General features: G+C 43.5%; 2 protein-coding genes across 3 annotated transcripts; one reads left to right on the forward strand and one right to left on the reverse strand.

Moving 5' to 3' along the window:
* Positions 1–129: 129 nt before the first annotated feature.
* On the reverse strand, positions 130–6282 carry LOC135498048 (uncharacterized). The gene is made up of 12 exons (XM_064788197.1): positions 6152–6282; positions 5679–5885; positions 5213–5357; positions 4630–4727; positions 4138–4302; positions 2812–3817; positions 2454–2696; positions 1966–2113; positions 1639–1739; positions 1284–1352; positions 897–926; positions 130–723 (listed from the first exon to the last, which is right to left on the reverse strand). Exons 6-12 carry the CDS (start codon positions 2888–2890, stop codon positions 332–334), a joined length of 1062 nt encoding a protein of 353 aa, XP_064644267.1. The 5' UTR covers positions 2891–3817; positions 4138–4302; positions 4630–4727; positions 5213–5357; positions 5679–5885; positions 6152–6282; the 3' UTR covers positions 130–331.
* Positions 6283–7427: 1145 nt separating this feature from the next.
* LOC135498416 (uncharacterized) lies at positions 7428–10346 on the forward strand. Of its 2 annotated transcripts, XM_064788670.1 has the most exons (4): positions 7428–7656; positions 7838–8593; positions 8889–9479; positions 9608–10346. In XM_064788670.1, exon 3 carries the CDS (start codon positions 8936–8938, stop codon positions 9476–9478), a length of 543 nt encoding a protein of 180 aa, XP_064644740.1. In that variant the 5' UTR covers positions 7428–7656; positions 7838–8593; positions 8889–8935; the 3' UTR covers position 9479; positions 9608–10346. The 2 variants fall into 2 exon arrangements, with proteins under 2 accessions (XP_064644740.1, XP_064644739.1); XM_064788669.1 differs by having other exon boundaries at positions 7428–8593.
* Positions 10347–19544: the final 9198 nt, after the last annotated feature.

Consider the following 19544-nt stretch of genomic DNA (forward strand, 5'->3'; position numbering starts at 1 on the left):
AGAAGACTTCAGATATTTCCATAATCATATCTGTAGCTATCTGAATACCAGAATTAAACAATAAAATGACTCAATCAGAAGCAATTTATTTGTCGCTTTGGTTTTGTATGCAGGGTTTCGTAATCGACATCTACACTTCATCTAGGAGGAGTCGGTTATTCAGGCAAAGAGATACATATCGCATCTAAATCGAACTTACATCGTGCTATAAACTACAACTTGCAAATTGGGCTTTAGTCATCCAGAATTTCCAAAGTGAATAATAGCCTTTACTTTTCTGACATTGCTGGCATCTAGTGACGTTACCATGATGCTCTTTGCTCGATGATGTTTACATGTGGTTGGCGCGTAGAGCAACCACATCATGTTCGACTCCACTGAACAGTTTCTCCCCCACTGTCCCTTCCCTGTACACATCGCTACAAGTCCATTTAGATCTGTTAGGTGTCTGCTTCTTCTCCATGAGACTATTCATTTGCTCCCGGGCTCCCATCCATGCGTCTTCGTGGTGTCTGTAGACGTCCGCCGGCTTCCATTTCGGGGCGACTGTGTTGAGTTTTGCTTCTGAAACCGCCTTAGCCATTCTCACTACTGGCGAGGCTGGCTTGTTTTTTCCGAAGAGGCTGGCTAAAGTCGACAACGGAATGAGTGACGCTGCGGCAATCCCCGCGATGACGAGCCAGTGAGGGATAGGCTCTTCTGGACAAGTACAATAACAGCAGGCTGCAATGATATCAAGTTCAATATCAAAGTTTAACAAGAACCTCTGGCTCTTTATACAAATCTTTAATCTATCAATCTTGTTTATAACTAGCATATACTACATGGAATTGGTGTGGGACTGAAATAAGTTAGCAATTGCTGTCACGAATAAAGTTGCATCAGATGAGACTTACGTGGTGGCGGAGACGTTGGCTTCACAGTCGCTGAAGAGAATAAACGCGAAAATATTCAATTATTTTGAAGAAATTGATAGAGCGGAATGCATGCTGGAGCGTTGAAAGTTGAAGGCAGAAGAAAATAAAACAGCTGAAACGGAGCATGTGCGTGTAAAGGAACTCTTGGTGTGAAACACAGTAATCAGTACGATGGTAAAGATTCAACTCGGACCACTCACTTGATGATATAACACCAGGTCTGAATGCTCTACGACGGAATGCGACGGTAGTACGAACTCATCAACCCTAAAGCCTTTATCTATGCCTGTACTCGATACCTATAACCCATGGCCAAGGAAAGTGACAAGTCCCGCACTGTCAACAAGTCAGAGTTGATGCACTTACTTGTTGTTGTCGTCGTAGTTGTAGTCGTGGTTGTCGTAGTCGTGGTCGTTGTTGTTGATGTCGTGGTGGCTGTGTTTTTATAATAAGAAGAAGACAAAAAAGTTTGGTGTATTTCTTTGGAAAGGCTGCTGCAGTTTGGTCGGTATAATCGGTGATAAGGTGATATTTCTTTTGGAAATGTATACGCGGTCTATACTAAAGAATCGTAGCGAATGTGTCGACCTAAAACGTGGCGTTTTGTTCACGATGAGCTGCAAATTAAAAGCCAAATTTGTTTAGATGTATTATAACATTACTGAAGTTTCGGAAACCTTTGTCGCAATAGATCAAAATGAAAAGGAACAAGGATACTTACTCGGTCGTCCAGTTCCGTATACCTCAACTTCGCACAATGTCAAATCATATTTTCTGCCCTGTACAATGTACACGTATCGTCCTACGGCACCAGGGGCACACCTAGAGCGAGATTGGAACTAGAATATCGATGGAGTTTTTATGATGCTCCTTGGCCTGGCAAACCCCTCGATTTACGGGCTAAAGTTTTATCTTGATCATGTTGATAAGAATACCGCCCGAATCCAATGGTCAGTATCGCCTTTAGGCCAATGAGTATTCTGATGGAAACGTATTTAACAATAAGATATTTGCTTTTTTTTGTGTACTAGTACTGTTTAAACTTCACCTGTACGTCATGGTCCTACCAGTAGGTGCCGCACCCCTCATGTGATAGCACAACTTAAACACGCCTCTCGTTCGCAATGGAAGGGGTCTTCTATTTGTTGGTGGTGGGTGATTCGACACATAGATCTTGAAATTGCTCAGTCGGAATCCTGTGCAAAAGAAAACTGGTGGATCAAGTGCAAATTAAGACATCATTACTCAGTTACGTTTTGGTTTGTCTGTATCCATGTTCATGGCTTGCCAGAATGTGTGCTGACTGTATTACGCGATCACTGGCTGCAAACATTATGAGTCCGTAAAATGTCTATAACCAAATTTGAAATCCTGAATAACTCTAGCATATCTAGTAATCGCAGGATGCATGAGCATCATTAGCCATGATGGCTGTGTGGTCAGAGTGCTTTAACTTCACTGGTGGTCTTCTTTGATTATTAGTTCTCAAAGTCGAGGACCAACAAACTGTGAGTAAAATTGCAGGGGCACGCCTACCACAGCAATCAGCACGATTGGTGATCTTCACTTGGTGTATGGAATGCACATGACTCAATCGTACAGCCCACCAGTTTCTTCTATTCGGGTACAGCCTTGCACTGAAGAAGGAAGCGTCGGCACTTGTATGCGTGCACGAGTTTCCAGGCCAGTGGGCGTTCCTGTTCCCGTCCACAGCCCTTGATGATAGTCCACCATTGGTTGTGTCGTACTGGTAGGTTGGTCTTCCCCGGGCTATGTTTGCTGAAATGAAAAACATTGAACGACAACGGGTTCAAAGATCTATATGGAAATGTGGAAAGTTGACCAGATGCTGCTCTTATACGGCGTTCTCTACTCTATCTTTTCTGTCACTTACCTCCCTGGCCACTCGTCCAATTGATCAGGCACAGAATAAGAACAACAAGCGACAAAAGTTTGGCACGACTGGAGATCATATTCTTTCAAGGATACTCTAAAAACCGGGGAAAAATCTGCAAAACATTGTTAGAGCAATATGAGAGGTCCTAGTTGGCGTGTTTTTTTCATAATATGCTTATAAAATGCCATTCCAATGTCACCTTCAATACTGCGATCAATGAAACATACGGCCCGTATCCCTTTGTAATGATGCAAAATTGGAATATAAACCCAAATGAAAGGCGTTGAGTCAATACCAGTTTGGACGCTTACCATTATATATACGCCAGTGACAACATTTGAATACATTTGTCACTTTTTCAGATGTTATTCATGATGTCTTCAGTTAATCGTACAAATTTCGATAACAACAAAACAATATTTATCATGTTTAACATAATTCCGTAAGTCTGTCTCAAATGGCCCGTTCATGAATTAGGAACTTTGATCTGCTTGCACTTATCGCGGTGTATTCAAACAATTTTTAAATTTTGAGACCCTTTGAATAACCCACTCAGATTAGATCTGCATTGTACCGCCTACATTACCGTTAAGTAGTTCTACTAACTGTCTACCTCTGAAACCCACAGAATAGTTCAAAGATTGAAGATTTCAAAAGAGGGAGAACCTCTTGGTTGTGACCTGCAGAGGGACTGCTGTCTTCTATTGAAATATAGTCAGTTTATCAACTGCGGGACTAATTATCCGTTCCCTTGTTCCCATCCACGCATCATCCTGATGTCTATAGACGTCTGCTGGTTTCCATTTCGGGGTGACGACGTTTGATTTCGTGGTTGCTCGTGCCATTACTCTACTTTCCAAAGCGTTTTTGGTTATACCTTTTCGAGAGCCACAGAGTATGGCGCTGACGATGGAGAATAACGGGATGAGAGATGCGGCAGCAATCCCTGAGACGACCAGCCAAGGCGGGATAGGGTTCTCTGGACACTCGCAATTGCAACACACTGCAGTAGAAAATTGGTGGGGCCATCATTAGAAAGAAAAACACGATATATATATATAACGAAAAAGTGTTATTATCTTAAAGCAGGTCGGCTGTTCCGATGAACTAGGTCTCACCATAAATATACCGCTGTTCTTCCTTTACTTTTAAACTGGTTCTGCCACCTAGACCTAAATTTATGATTAAATAATAACTCAAACTTGCTTAATGCTTTGGCATTGTCGAAACAGGACAACGGTTTGCTGCGGTTGTCCCTACATGTGAGCAGTCGATCGAAATCGGATCAAGGGCTAAAACGTCTACCATAAGGACATTTCTTACTTGTCATTTTTTTCATCGTTGAGATCATGGTTGTTCTTGTTACAGCGGTAGTTCTTACAGCTGGCGCCGCCGCCATTGTTGTTGTTGTTTTTCTTCCTGTTGTTCTCGGTCTTGGCGGTGCTTTGTTTGTCGTCGTAGTCGTAGTCGTAGTCGTAGTTGTTGTAGCTTTTGAAAGGATATGATAAAATCTTAATGCATTTTCTTCATAAGAAATACCAACATCAGTCTCGTTTCTGTGAAGCATTAGTTATTTGAAGGTTTGCTTTTAGAGATTCCTTGGACAAGTTCGAAATAGTCCATTTTGCAAAGTTTTGTGAGTCAATGGTAAATATTAGAACACATTTTCAAGTCCCGGTATGGTTTAGTCTGTCGTTGATATAAAAAAAAAAAAATGCAGAAATTAGATATTTTGACCATTGATGAAGTGGCTTCTTAAACTCAAAGGGTTGACATTTGAGGAAAAATCAACCTCAACCCTCGAGATTTGCTTACTCCATCTTTTTCCGTTTACTTCGACTTCACACAATGTAAGGGCATCTTTTCTCCCCTTGATGATATAGAGGTATCGCCCAACTGCGCCTGCGAGACAACTGGAATAGAAAACAATGACAAGCGCAGTAGTTTTTAGTATAACTTCATAACTATCTGGGGATGACATTTTCTCTGAAAGCATTTTATTATAATATACAGTGGAACTCCGGTAACACGACCACTCATGGGACCGAGGTTGAATGGTCGCGTTACCCGGGTGGTCGCGTAAGTGAAGTTGAAAATCCGGTGACAAAATGCATAATTAGGTTTTCTCGCCAAAATTGTTGAACTTATTCATAAGTTCAAAATTCTGAAAAATTTTCAAAGCCAAAATTTATTTGGGCTGATGATGTTTCTTCATTTTGAGCAGAAAAAAACGTGTGAAAAAAATATTTGGACTCATAAATTTTTTCAAGTCATGACACTATAATCCTGAAGACTTTGAGTCGTTCTTCAAAGAAACTTGGTCAAACACTATTTAGTGTAAAACATACAGCCTGAAGAAAATGTAACATTCATGTATCCTATTGTAATAAAACTTTACCTGTAGGTAGTTGTCCCTCGAGGAGCACTACCCTTCTGGAAGTGGCACACCTTAAACAAGCCCCTTCTCTTGAGCGGAAGGGGACTTTTATTTCGTGGTGGGGGATAGTTCGATACTGCGATGAGGAAGTTTGCCAGGCGTTTTCCTTAAACATGCAGAATAAAATTAAATGTGCAGACATTTTAAAATGTCCATTGACCGATAGTCAATGGCCGGTATAAAGTGCTCAATTCACGAAAAAGCCAGACCATTTTCTGTTGTAATAGTATTTAAAGCAGCCAGGATGCAAGCTACCAAACCGTGCGGCGAAACGATAGTGTAGTTCTGCCTCGACCATCGGTTGCATCCGCTCCATAATGCGTCAAATGCAGCGAACGTAGTGTTTCAATACCTCTGGTTCGCTATCAATTCCATTAAAAAAAACCAACTGCGAGTCATGCGTGATGGTTTTAATGATTTTACTTACTGTTTGTGATTTTCACCTGTCGAATCGCATGAATATGATTCAGTTGGACGGCCCACCAGTTCCGCCGGTTAGGATACGCCTTCCTTCTAATCCATCCATCAGTTTTAGTGTGAGTGCATGAATTCTGCTTACCGTCAACTGCTTTTGATGCACCCATGCCATTTTTCGTGTCGAACTGCAACGCTGGGCGGCGAAGGGCAAGGTTCACTGAAGGTGCAAGAGTGGAAGAATTATTAAGGGAAATAAACATGATAGATGATGAAATGCACAATGCAAGTTTTGCGCTCATGGTCACTACCTTACCCGCTTGTTATGGATGCTACCTTTCTTTGCCTGTTACTTCTCTATCGGAGTAGCCAATCGCCCTATTCGATAAGTCACAAAAATGAAATATCATCTTCGTGATGGCAAAACAGAGATAGTGCAAAGACAAGTTAATGTGATTTATGTCAGATCGTTTCCATTTTACCTACCCGATTCCACATTTCTGACCAAATAGTAAAGAACAAACAAAGTAATCGCCAATATGTGTCCTCGAAGCATTCTTTCCATGACCATGACGAAAAGTGTCCATTGGCTTTATTTTTTACTGAAGTGATTCTCACAGTGACTTGTTAATGATGCCTCACTTTCCATAATGACTTCTAAATTAACTATGATGCATCGTCTTGCCCGCGGTGAGGTGATTCCTGAATACAAGCCAACAAACCTTGGAATCATATAAAGTTTTATGATCATTCGGAAGAAGAACCTGTATTCTAGGTTAAGCTACAGCGAAGGATTACCATAATACCAACGATTGTAGTCAACTATTCGTTCGACGCCAGCATTCATGCGATTAGAATAGATAGACTCACCGTCTCAGAATGTTGAGCAGATTCAAAGGGAATAGCACAGTAGCGAATGTGAAAATGTGAGACCATGTGTGATATCTTGCTTAAAGCTATCGAATCCTTTTTAAAGTGTCTACGTTACGGTGGTTATGACAGGACTCTACCTGTTGTTTATTACCATTAGTCAATCGAAAGGTTATTTAACGGAAGTATTATTCATAACTTGGCGTCCAGTCAAGGTTTATTTTGGTAACGTCGTGCAGGTTAAGTCGGATCTTGAGGACCATCACAACCGAATTAAGCAGCTGCTCGGGTTATTAATTTGCTCGACCAGCTCGATGTTTTGGCCCTTATAAACCCCTACTGACTCGTTCAGGATTCCCCACTAGAGGCTTTTCGGAATGGTACCCTAGTGAGGCGATCGGTAACTCATCTTCACGTTCTGCTGAAAGATTTTGCTTCTGGCGGCTACGGCATTTTGAAAACAGCAAAGTACCTTTGTATACATAATTATGGGGATACACATTAATCAGATATGACAGTCGACGTATAAACAAATCAGATGTATTTTTGTATTTTCTGCATGTCCAGCAGCAGATTCGAAACGACGTGTGCGACCTGTATACTCCCCCACAGGCACTCACTCCAAGAAAAAACCAGGGTAAGTATTTCATCTTTATTATCATTGGTTTAACCAGTGCTTCAGGCTGAAACTGGTATCAATGTATGCACCAGCCAAGGCCTAAGCAGTGTTAGCAAGAAACAAGCCAATATTTGACTCATTACAAATACACAAAGACACTTAAGCGGATCTCGATAGACGCTTCTTGTATTTTGTTTTCGCTGTTGTAGTGGCAACATGATAAATAAGACTGTTGACCGGAGGACTGCCCATTTCATTATGTGATACGATATCAGGATATAGAGCAGAATGATCATCGTTTACATTTTTTGAGGGTCATCTATGGTCATCGACTTTGGATTGTGACGAATTCCAGTCAATCTTTTTCATACGTGATCGCCGTGTGTTACGACCTTCATCAGGATGAACGTTGGTCCCTTCATTCTGTGTGACCCAGATATATCGCGCAAATTAACTTGTTGGAAGGACTTCTTGTGACTATTGGATGTCTTATCAAATCGTGGTTCGAGATCTAGTTTGGTTATTTTCGTGGGCTTTATGATCACCATTTGCCTATTCTGAGATTAAGACAGGTGTTTGGCCTCATTTCTTTTTCCTTGCTCGTGTTTGAAGTCGTAATGATATGTCTGGTGTCTACTAGCTTTTCATTCAGGCAACTGAAAGGCTTATCTTGTTACTTTCAGATTTTAACCAAGATATACCAGCCAAGTAAAAGAGAAGACCACGAGAAGAAGCTCGATGAGGCTTGATGACGTTCGATAACAACAATCGGCCGCCAAAGCCTCAACACTAGCCGCATACGAAATTCGCAGAGCAACTCCAACTTGGTTACATTGAACGCGCGAAAGCCAGCTTATGTTATAATTGTGACAAAAACAAGTTGTGTCGAGTTGATTTTGTTACCGCAAAACCGTTCAATTGTATAACGCGAGCGCAAGGGATAACCGCAAAGATCGTAGCGGGTGCTTTAACATACTTCACGCGAAATCATTACCGCTTTGCGCTTTGGCCTGAATCTATCTGCTTTGTTGCTAAACATGCTTCACCTGTTATGTAAGTCATTATGCTTAAACAATATCATTGCACGATATCCAGCACAGGGGTTGTCAAGATTGCAATTGATGTGACTGTCGTTGTTTTTTGGGGAGCACCTGAAACTTAACTGTAAAACACGAACTGAAAGATAGTTGTTTAAATTCTAGATTAACGAGAATGGTTTAAAAATTGTTGTGGAATATCATGACTTCGCCTTTGCTGAATATAGCTGTTCTTTAAATTTGGAAACTCCCAATATCGTTTATCTCCTTGATCCTGGAGTAAAATAGCCGTCTCTGTGATTTCAGCCAAACCGACCACAACAACAACAACAACAACAACATCAACGACGACCACAACTGCAGCTCCAACAACGACAATATCATCAAAGTCCAAACCAAATAGTATGTAAAATGCACAATGAATCGCTATTTTGACTCTTGAGCGCTTATGAATCAGTCGACTTGATAGAAGTTCCATCAATATGGTTTCCGGAGTGCTCGTAGTGACGAGACCTTGGTTAGGATCTCATGAAACTAATTCGTTACGGTAGAAATCAAGGAGCGACTGGAGTTGTTGCTCTGTCGGTTGCTTGTTTAATCTAGGACATGGGGTTCTTCTCCTATTCTTAAAGAATGGTCTCAAGCGATTGACTCCAATCATGCAAATTATGAATGGCGATCTTGCTATACGTTTCAGTTTGTTGTTACTGCGATTGTCCAAAGAATGAGATCCCGCCATGGGCAATGGTGGCTGCGACCGCCGCTGCAGCACTTCTCCCGCTCTGGGCTATCGTCGGGGCCATACTTTGCCGGAGAAAGAAGAAGGATCCAGTAGCAGAGATTATGACTGAAGCAGTCCGGAGGATCTCCATCCACCCAAAACCAGCCATGCCGAAGACGACAAAGTGGAAGCCAGCGGATGTGTACCGGCACCAAGCTGACGCTTGGACAGGTGGGCGTGAGACGCCACCTGAACCTGAACTAGAACCAGAACCAGAACCAGAACCACCAAAGGCAGCAGGGAAATCAAAGTGGAAATGCAGCGATGTGTACAAGAAGGACGCTGGGACAGATAAAGGTGGCTCGGTCTTCAGCGGGACTGAAGAGACATCGAACGCCAGTAGCCTCCTTGGGAAGCGTGAAGGCTCTAGCCTTACCACTGTGACATCTCTCTCAGTGGATGAGGACGACCCTCCGCCACCCTATGTGCCTCCAATGACACCGGGGACGAGCAAGGCCAGGCAACGAACCATGCAAAATAAGCCGCTTCCTCCAGTGCAGAGTTAAGGTATGATAACGTTTTGGCATATTCATTGAACTCACCGGGAGAACCGAGTAGACATTTTACTTCAGTCAGTTCATGATGCCAGTTTCGTCGCTACACTGATGCACTATAATGCATTTTTTTCATTTCAGTTTACTTTGGGCCGGGAGTGTAAAGACCTTTAAGAGACTCCTTGTTCGAGCTTTAACTAAGAAGTATATCAATGACTTAGGACAGGCATTGGCAGTAACGACAAGAGACAAGGAGGCAGTCAGAAACGCGTGCATAGACCTTAGAATATTGCCTTCCGATATGATCCGCGCCCCTATCAAAGTCACATTGCCACCAAATCAAATGTGATGACTTTTAACCGTAGTACATGTAGTGTGTTATTGATGTTTTAAATCTTTATGGACTGTGCGTGTGAGTGATGTTTTGATATAGTTATCAAGAAATGATGATGATAATTTAGTGTTAAGTGTGGTATGTTAGTGTATTTGACCTTATAACTTTGGAGCAAAGGCAACTTACCTCTGTTGTATAATCATTTCATCAACACGGCGGGTACAGGTTTGTTTTTTTTTAAATTCTTACTTGGAAGAGAAATGAAGACACAGAAGGAAAAGGACAACAGATTAGTTGATTTTGAGGTGCGAAAGGCACGCATTTCTTTATTTTTGTTGTTTTAGTGCCTTGTTTATATTGTGTTGCAAAGGTAGACCGATCCCTTTCTTTACCAAGTGTGACTAAGTCACTCTAAAGATTCAAAATATTGAAATAAGTCTCTATGTGTTTCCATCAGAGAGCCTGTATAAGAGAGAATCTCCCTAAAAGATCGATATGCGAAGATGTTGACCAGTTTGTTTAATAAACTAGAATGAGCTGCATACACGTACTTGTTTTTGTTTCCTTCTTAAGTCTTAATTAGAAGCTGAATGTATTTTCGCCGCGTCAGAAATGAAAAGTGTAAATGCAGGAACTGAGAGTAAACCAGCATTGGACTTAGAATTGCATGAAATCAGAACACCAGACCTGCGTTTTGTAGCTCGGGAATCTTCGTTTTGTACATGGGTCTGCGTTTTGTAGCTTGGGGAGTCTTCGTTTTGTAGATAGGTCTGCGTTTTGTAGCTCGGGAATATTCGTTTTGTACATGGGTCTGCGTTTTGTAGCTTGGGGAGTCTTCGTTTTGTAGATGGGTCTGCGTTTTGTAGCTTGGGGAGTCTTCGTTTTGTAGATGGGTCTGCGTTTTGTAGCTCGGGGATCTTCGTTTTGTACATGGGTCTGCGTTTTGTAGCTCGGGGATCTTCGTTTTGTAGATGGGTCTGCGTTTTGTAGCTTGGGGAGTCTTCGTTTTGTAGATGGGTCTGCGTTTTGTAGCTCGGGGATCTTCGTTTTGTACATGGGTCTGCGTTTTGTAGCTCGGGGATCTTCGTTTTGTACATGGGTCTGCGTTTTGTAGCTTGGGGAGTCTTCGTTTTGTACATGGGTCTGCGTTTTGTAGCTCGGGAATCTTCGTTTTGTAGATTGGTCTGCGTTTTGTAGCTCGGGAATCTTCGTTTTGTACATGGGTCTGCGTTTTGTAGCTTGGGGAGTCTTCGTTTTGTAGATGGGTCTGCGTTTTGTAGCTCGGGGATCTTCGTTTTGTAGATGGGTCTGCGTTTTGTACAGGTCCGCGGTGCTCGATCTTCGGATTGTACACGTGTAACGGAAGTCGTTATGGGCCTTGCATGGTTAATGGTTATGTCATAATTTTGACCTGGTTTGCTTGGGCCTATAATTTGGTAATCTCCTGAGGTATTTTCAAGTGATGATCGTTGGTCTCCTTTGTGTTCTGGGCTAATGATTTTAGCTTCTTTTGTGTGGCTTACTTTGTAATAGGGTTGGTGAATTCTGGCTGTTACGGCAGGCATTGGTTCGTTGAGATGAGGTAATCTTTCTGTATAAAACTGGGCCCTAGCGTTGATCAGTGTCCATACCTAGCGCGCTTGCTACCAGACGGGTAGACCTTTTCTTTCTGTGATTTTGCTTGGTTCCTATGGCTGAGTAGAGCCTACATTTTTGTCTCATCTCTCTGAACCGCTGCATGGTGTGACACGCCCAATCTTCACCATGTATGTCATGTACATGGGAACGTTTGCTGACTTTTGGCTTTTCTTGTGAGTATAAACCCTCAAATTCCGAGTTCCGTATTTCTGCCATGTGACCTATAATTTTACCCCCTTCGTGTGCCTCTAGGGCTGGGTTTGTCAATATCCTGTTATGGCCAGACTGACCGGGTTTTCCTGAGGTTTCTTTTAGTTTGTTTGAGTTGGAACTTTGTGTGAAGAAGCTGGGCAAAGTTGCCCACAATTCCTGTCCGACATGTCATGATCATGTCACTTGTTTTATACTGGATTTTGATAGTGTTTAATCTTGTTCTGACTTCCCTGCTTGGCATAGGTTTTGAGTTACATAATCAGAAAGTGATTCCAGGTGATACAAGTTCTGGGGAATCTTAGTTCGGAGTGTTCCATGTCTTGGTTGGTGAACTGTTTTGGGCCACCCTGTATAGATTTACATTGGCTTTGGTTCATCTGACTGGTACTTTGATTAATAGGTGATTTCTCCTCCAATTAGATGTCGTTTTGACAGGGGAATTTAGGCTTCTGGGTTGTTGGTAGAACAAGTGTGGTGAGAAGGAATTTGGGTAACCTGGGGTCATATCTGGTTGGCCATGCAGTTTATTGGGTTGGATGAATGTGAAGTGAAATCTGGAATCTGGTTTGTTCATAATAAACATATTTTGGGTATATTCTAGCGCTTATAATTTATCGGTCAATGCACACCCCCACAAACTCTGGTTCTCGTCAACGCTGGTGAAGGTTCATTCATTTTGCCAGGGGTTGACGGGAACTCATTAACGACAATTCCATTGACAAGGACGTCGTTACAATTGGCACCCGCGTGGTTTTCATTGGCCGGTAATACTTACTAATTGCTATCTATATTTCACTTTTTCTGCTTCCTGTGAGTTGTCACTGGGTCGTGACACTTGTTGGAGGGGGGAGGTAGCCTGTTTTTGGCTGACGTGTGTTTTTTTTTTGTCAAGGTAATATTGCTGGTTTAAATGTATCATGGGAAACTTTTTGGAATTTCTGGTCAGTCTGGTGTGTCATGCTATGCGGTGGAGATGAGTGGATGAGACAATGTTATTCATTTGAAGTTTAGATTTAGTTTATTGCACGCTAGGTGTGGATCATCAGGAAAGCTCGGTGAGTGGCCAATTTTTTATTTTTATTTTGATATTTGTGTTAGCTTGAACATGGACCCATCTGGACGGGTAGACGAATTCCTGTCGCAGATTGGCACAGCCCTGCAGGGGATGCAGGAGGAGATGACGAATGTGATGGTTGGGCCACCACCGCCCGCAACTCCGGGTTCTTCTGGTCGGATGCGTTATTCGACTCCTTATGGGGCAACAGCTGAGTCCGATGACGAGCTGTTCCATAAGAAACCGGTGGTGTTACCGGATTGGTATAATAACGATGGTAAGACAGATTTCGAAGATTGGGTGGAAAGAGTGCGAATTGTGCAGAGGGTGAACCATTGGTCAGAGGAGCAGCTAATGAGTTTTGTGCCCTTGCGACTTAAGGACGATGCTTTTCGTGTTTACAAAGACATGCATGATTTTGAGAAATGTAATTTCGATACCTTTTGTGAAACTTTCAGGCTGCGGGGTTGCCCTGCTGATGTGAAGGTATTCAAGGCCAGACTGGCGGCGCGGCGTAAGCTTGAAACAGAGACTTACGTCCAATTGGCCGCAGACATCCGTCGTCTGGTCTTGAAGGCCTTTCCATCGGCAGGAGTGGCGATACGGGAAGAGATGGCGGTGGACTACTTTACTCAGGCACTAACCGATAGGGAAGTTCGGCTCCAGGTCAGGCGGGCCGACTGCGACACCTTGGACGATGCTTTGTCTAGGGCGCTGGCTGAGGAAAGTTTCCAAAGGGCCGAGAAACCTGGAGAGGCTAGGAAGGGTCCCCAGAAGGTGAACATGACGAGGCCGGGTGTCGCAGACGGACCGTCGGGACCTGGTATGCAGAAGCAGATAGACGCGCTTTCGAAAAAGCTAAATGACGCGCTGGTTGCTCTCGGTCAGATTAGTACAGCCCCTGGTAGGAGGGCTCGGCATTGTACGTATTGTGGTCGTGATGGTCATGAGATGGGTTTCTGTTTTAAAAGGAGACGTGACCAAGAACTTGAAGCTCAGCAACAGCAGGGACTGCCCACCCAAGGTAACACAAATCCACAGTCAGGACCTTCTCAGGGGCCTCTGGGCCCTGGTTTTCATCCTGGTCCTAATCCTGGACCTAATCCTGGACCTGGTACGGGAAATCCACATTTTTAGATGGGGCTGGCTCTTCTGAACTGAACCCTGAGAGGGGTCAGCCTGAGGCTTTTGATTATGTGCGGGGGCAATCTGCACATGTTAGAATTTTGATGCATGGGGTAGAGTTCATGGCTTTGCTGGATACAGGTTCAACTTGTACAATTATTTCAGAAGATTTACATCAGAAAATGAATGTGTCTGGTGGGGCGCCTTTGATGCCATATGATATGGAAATTTTGAATGCATCTGGGGGTACCTTGCCAGTCTTAGGAGAAATTAATGCTAGGTTGGAGTTTCCAGATTTGCCAAGTCCTCGTCCTGGTAGACAGCATACTTTTGTAGGGCCAGTGGTAGTTGCCGCTGTGCCTGGGTTGTGTGTCTTGGGGATGGATTTTCTTTCACCAATGAAAGCTTCCCTGGATTTAGGACATAGATTGTTGCGATTGTTTTGTGGGTGTGTGCCCATTCATTATAACCAACCTGACTTGGCATTTTCTTGTTACAGGGTTTTTGTCGGGGAGACTACCACCATACCACCATCGTCGGAAGTTGTGTTGACTGGGAGAATTAGAAGAAGGGGCGCGCTGCGGTTGCAGGAGGGAATGATGGAAGGTGTGCATCATGGTTTTTCGTTGTCCGGAAACAGACCATTGGTGGCCAGGTCGGTGGTCTCCGTCGACAAGAACGCTGTACCAGTACGACTGATGAATGTTCACAAGGAACCATACATTTTGCAAAAAGGTCAGTGTATTGCTATATTACAACCTTTTGAGTCGCAGCAGGAGACTGATCTCAAGGTTGGTGAAACTGAAGATAAGTTGTCAGAACCTTTGCAGAAGTTGTATGAAGAGAGTCTTGGTGAACTTGATGAGGCACAGGCCGCTGATTTGTACAAGCTGTTGCTGAAGAATGAACATGTGTTTTCTAAGGGTGACATGGACTTGGGTCGTACAGATGTAGTCAGACATAGTATAGATACTGGGGATTCTCCTCCTTTGCGAGAACCAGTGCGCCGGTTACCTATTCATAAGTATGCTGAGGCTGAGAAATGTGTACAGGATATGTTGAAGCAGGGGGTGATTGAGCCTTCAAGCTCTCCTTGGAGAAGTGGGGTAGTATTGGTGAAGAAAAAAGATGGCAGCACTAGGTTTTGTATTAATTACAAGAAACTGAATTCGGTCACCAAGTTTGACAGTTACCCTTTGCCCAATATTACTGATAACTTAGACGCTTTGAGAGGGGCCAAGTGGTTTTCAACTCTAGATTTAGCTTCCGCTTATTGGCAATGTGAAATGGATCCTGATTCGGCTGCTAAGACTGCCTTCTCAGTGGGACGCCATGGGCTATATCAGTTTACTAGGATGCCATTTGGACTTTGTGGGGCCCCAAGTACTTTTGAGCGTTTAATGGAGTTGGTTTTGGCTGGGTTGCAGTGGGAGATTGCCATAATTTATTTGGATGATGTGGTCATTTTTTCGTCAACATATTCTCAGCATCTTGCAGATATCCAGAAGGTGTTTGACCGTTTGGGAGCTGCCGGGTTGAAACTGAAGTGTAAGAAGTGTTTGCTGTGTAGACGTGAAGTGGAGTACCTTGGTCATGTGGTTGGTAGGGATGGAGTAAAGACATCTTGGTCCAAGATACAGAAGGTAAAAGAATGGCCGAGGCCTAAAACTGTCACCCAGCTGAAGAGTTTCTTGGGCCTTTGTGCGTATTATCGTCGTTTTGTGCTACGGTTTGGGGAGATTGCTACCCCGTTATATAAATTGACAAAGAAACAGGTGGATTGGGTATGGACAGCTGAGTGTGAACGTGCATTTGAATTGTTGAAGGAAAAGTTGTGTACCGCTCCGGTGTTAGCCTATCCTGATCCAAGGAAAGAGTTTATTTTGGATACGGATGCTAGTGGTCATAGTATCTCTGGAATCTTAGGACAGGTGAATGAGTCTGGGGGTGAACAAGTTGTGGCTTATGGCAGCCGGGTTTTGTCGAAAGCTGAGAGAAACTACTCTGTCACACGCCGTGAACTGCTGGCGGTAGTTTATTTCATCAAGCAATTCCGACATTACCTGGTGGGGAAGGAGTTCGTACTGAGAACAGATCATGGTTCCTTACGCTGGCTGTTTAATTTTAAAGACCCAGAAGGTCAGGTTGCTCGCTGGTTGGAGTATTTGGCTTCATTCCGGTTTAAGATTATGCATAGGCCAGGTGAGAAGCATGTAAATGCGGACAGTTTAAGTAGATATCCCCTGGAGGAGGGTGAAGAGCATGAACATTCCATTAGTGAACCAATAAGTGACATTCAAGAATCAATTATAGAGGATCTGAGTACCCAGGTGGAAGCTGAGGAATGCACTCGTACATGTAGTTTAGCTAGCCCTGAGTCTGAGTTTTGTCGTGTTTTGAGAATAGATGTTGATGCTCCTGCAGGTATAGTGGAGGCGCAGAAAGCTGATGGTGACCTAAAGACTGTTCGGAAGTGGTTGGAAGCTGGAGAACGTCCGCCGAAATCGAAGTTGCTCCAGTTCTCATTCGCCCTTCGTCGTTGGTGGTCGGTGTTTGGTCAGTTAGAACTGAAGAATGATTTGGTTTACTACAGATGGGAGTCAATGAGAGAGAACAGTAGTGAACTTCGTGTAGTGGTTCCTGATAGTATGAAATTAGAAATTTTCCGATTGGGACACTCTGATAACACAGCTGGTCATTTTGGGGTGCATAAAACCCTAAGGCGTATACGTCAGACTTTCTATTTTACAGGCTTGGATGCGTTTGTGAAGGAGCAGATCAAGAAGTGCAGGACATGTGAGCGGCGTCGTAGTCCGATACCTCATAGGCGAGCACCTCTTCAGGACATGTTGGTTTGCAGACCGCTGGATAGGATTGGAATGGACATCGTTGGACCGTTTCCGGCTGGTAAAGATTACAATCGCGTGATTTTGGTCGTCCAGGACTATCTGACAAAGTGGGTAGAATTGTATCCTTTACCTTGTCAGGAGGCTGCTGTGGTAGCCAGAGTTTTAGTTGACAATTTCATCACTAGGTTCGGAATCCCATGGAGCTGGCATTCTGATAAAGGGCCTAATTTTGAGTCGAATCTTATGTCTGAGCTTGCTAAGATTTTAGGAATCTTGAAAACCCGAACTACGAGTTACCACCCACAAGGTGATGGTTTGGCAGAACGATATATGAGAACACTTTGCACGGCTTTGTCGAAGTTTGTTGATGATCATCAGAGAGACTGGGTGGAATACTTGCCAATGATTCAATATGCTTACAATTCTAGCGTCCAGGAGTCCACTGGTTTCACGCCTGCACGGTTGATGTTGGGACGAGAGATGGTGACGCCGTTGTCGTTCGTTGCTGGTAGACCACCTGGTGAGCCGTGTGATGACGTTGGTACTTACGCAGAGGATGTTGAGCAGAGAATGAGGTCGGCTTTTGACATGGTTGAGGAGAGTTTGGGTGCCGCACACAAGAGACAGAAAGTGGTGTACGATTCGAGGAAGCATGGGAAAAAGTTCGAGTTAGGAGATCGTGTTTGGTTGCATTCGCCGGCGGTCAAGCGTGGATTGAGTCGGAAGTTGCATAAGCCGTGGACTGGACCATTCGTGATAGTGAAAGTGCTATCAGACGTGAATTTTAAGATTCAGCTGGAGGGCGGACGCAAATCGTACGTAGTGCATTTCAATAGGCTAAAACCGTGTTACTCAGATCAAGTGGCGCCTGAGCAGTTGTCTCAGTCAAATACTGAGCAAGCGGCTGCTGCTGTTGAACCGCGTGATGTGACTGTGACTGTTCCAGAATCTGGGAGAGATGTACCAGGAGAAGTGGAGTGGCAGGATGATGCGATAGACTTTGACCCGGAGGATGTGGAAGTGGAAACCGAGCCTGTGGTTGTTGTGCCTGCGGTCTCGCCAATCCGTACTAGGAGGGGTCGGAAAATAGAACTGCCATTTCGATTTCGAAATGATTTTGTAATGAGATGCAGAAATTTCAGCCTTTCCAGGGTCAACCTTGAAGGGACGTGATGGAATCATAGTAATTTAGATAATTTCTGTCATTTTCCAGGTTTAGGAGATGAGATGGGAAACTGAAGAGCATATAGTAATTTTTCTGCTTGTTTTCCAGATGTGTCGTGATGTTTGGTGACTTTGTATTTGAACATGTTTTGATATTTTGTGCATTTTTGATGTCATGAGGGCATGACATTTTTAGAGGGAGGGGGGTAGTTGTAACGGAAGTCGTTATGGGCCTTGCATGGTTAATGGTTATGTCATAATTTTGACCTGGTTTGCTTGGGCCTATAATTTGGTAATCTCCTGAGGTATTTTCAAGTGATGATCGTTGGTCTCCTTTGTGTTCTGGGCTAATGATTTTAGCTTCTTTTGTGTGGCTTACTTTGTAATAGGGTTGGTGAATTCTGGCTGTTACGGCAGGCATTGGTTCGTTGAGATGAGGTAATCTTTCTGTATAAAACTGGGCCCTAGCGTTGATCAGTGTCCATACCTAGCGCGCTTGCTACCAGACGGGTAGACCTTTTCTTTCTGTGATTTTGCTTGGTTCCTATGGCTGAGTAGAGCCTACATTTTTGTCTCATCTCTCTGAACCGCTGCATGGTGTGACACGCCCAATCTTCACCATGTATGTCATGTACATGGGAACGTTTGCTGACTTTTGGCTTTTCTTGTGAGTATAAACCCTCAAATTCCGAGTTCCGTATTTCTGCCATGTGACCTATAATTTTACCCCCTTCGTGTGCCTCTAGGGCTGGGTTTGTCAATATCCTGTTATGGCCAGACTGACCGGGTTTTCCTGAGGTTTCTTTTAGTTTGTTTGAGTTGGAACTTTGTGTGAAGAAGCTGGGCAAAGTTGCCCACAATTCCTGTCCGACATGTCATGATCATGTCACTTGTTTTATACTGGATTTTGATAGTGTTTAATCTTGTTCTGACTTCCCTGCTTGGCATAGGTTTTGAGTTACATAATCAGAAAGTGATTCCAGGTGATACAAGTTCTGGGGAATCTTAGTTCGGAGTGTTCCATGTCTTGGTTGGTGAACTGTTTTGGGCCACCCTGTATAGATTTACATTGGCTTTGGTTCATCTGACTGGTACTTTGATTAATAGGTGATTTCTCCTCCAATTAGATGTCGTTTTGACAGGGGAATTTAGGCTTCTGGGTTGTTGGTAGAACAAGTGTGGTGAGAAGGAATTTGGGTAACCTGGGGTCATATCTGGTTGGCCATGCAGTTTATTGGGTTGGATGAATGTGAAGTGAAATCTGGAATCTGGTTTGTTCATAATAAACATATTTTGGGTATATTCTAGCGCTTATAATTTATCGGTCAATGCACACCCCCACAAACTCTGGTTCTCGTCAACGCTGGTGAAGGTTCATTCATTTTGCCAGGGGTTGACGGGAACTCATTAACGACAATTCCATTGACAAGGACGTCGTTACACACGTATACACCCTATACGTTGTCGTTTTTTTCCTTTATTAATGCAAAATAAACGCTCTCTCCACCAAAATCCTCATCGCTCGTAATTTGTCTCGAGGCCTTCAACACAATAGGTTGTGTTTTAAAGGCGGTTTTTTTCACATGTCGTTTGATACCAAACTCGACCCCATCAGGCCAACCTAACTTTAAATGTGTATCGTGGCATAAGAACCGGTAATAGGCGTTATTAAAGACGTCAGTCATATTAGGGTCCCGTACA

Source organism: Lineus longissimus, chromosome 13 (genome assembly GCF_910592395.1).
Source record: "Lineus longissimus chromosome 13, tnLinLong1.2, whole genome shotgun sequence".
NCBI lineage: Eukaryota > Metazoa > Nemertea > Pilidiophora > Heteronemertea > Lineidae > Lineus > Lineus longissimus.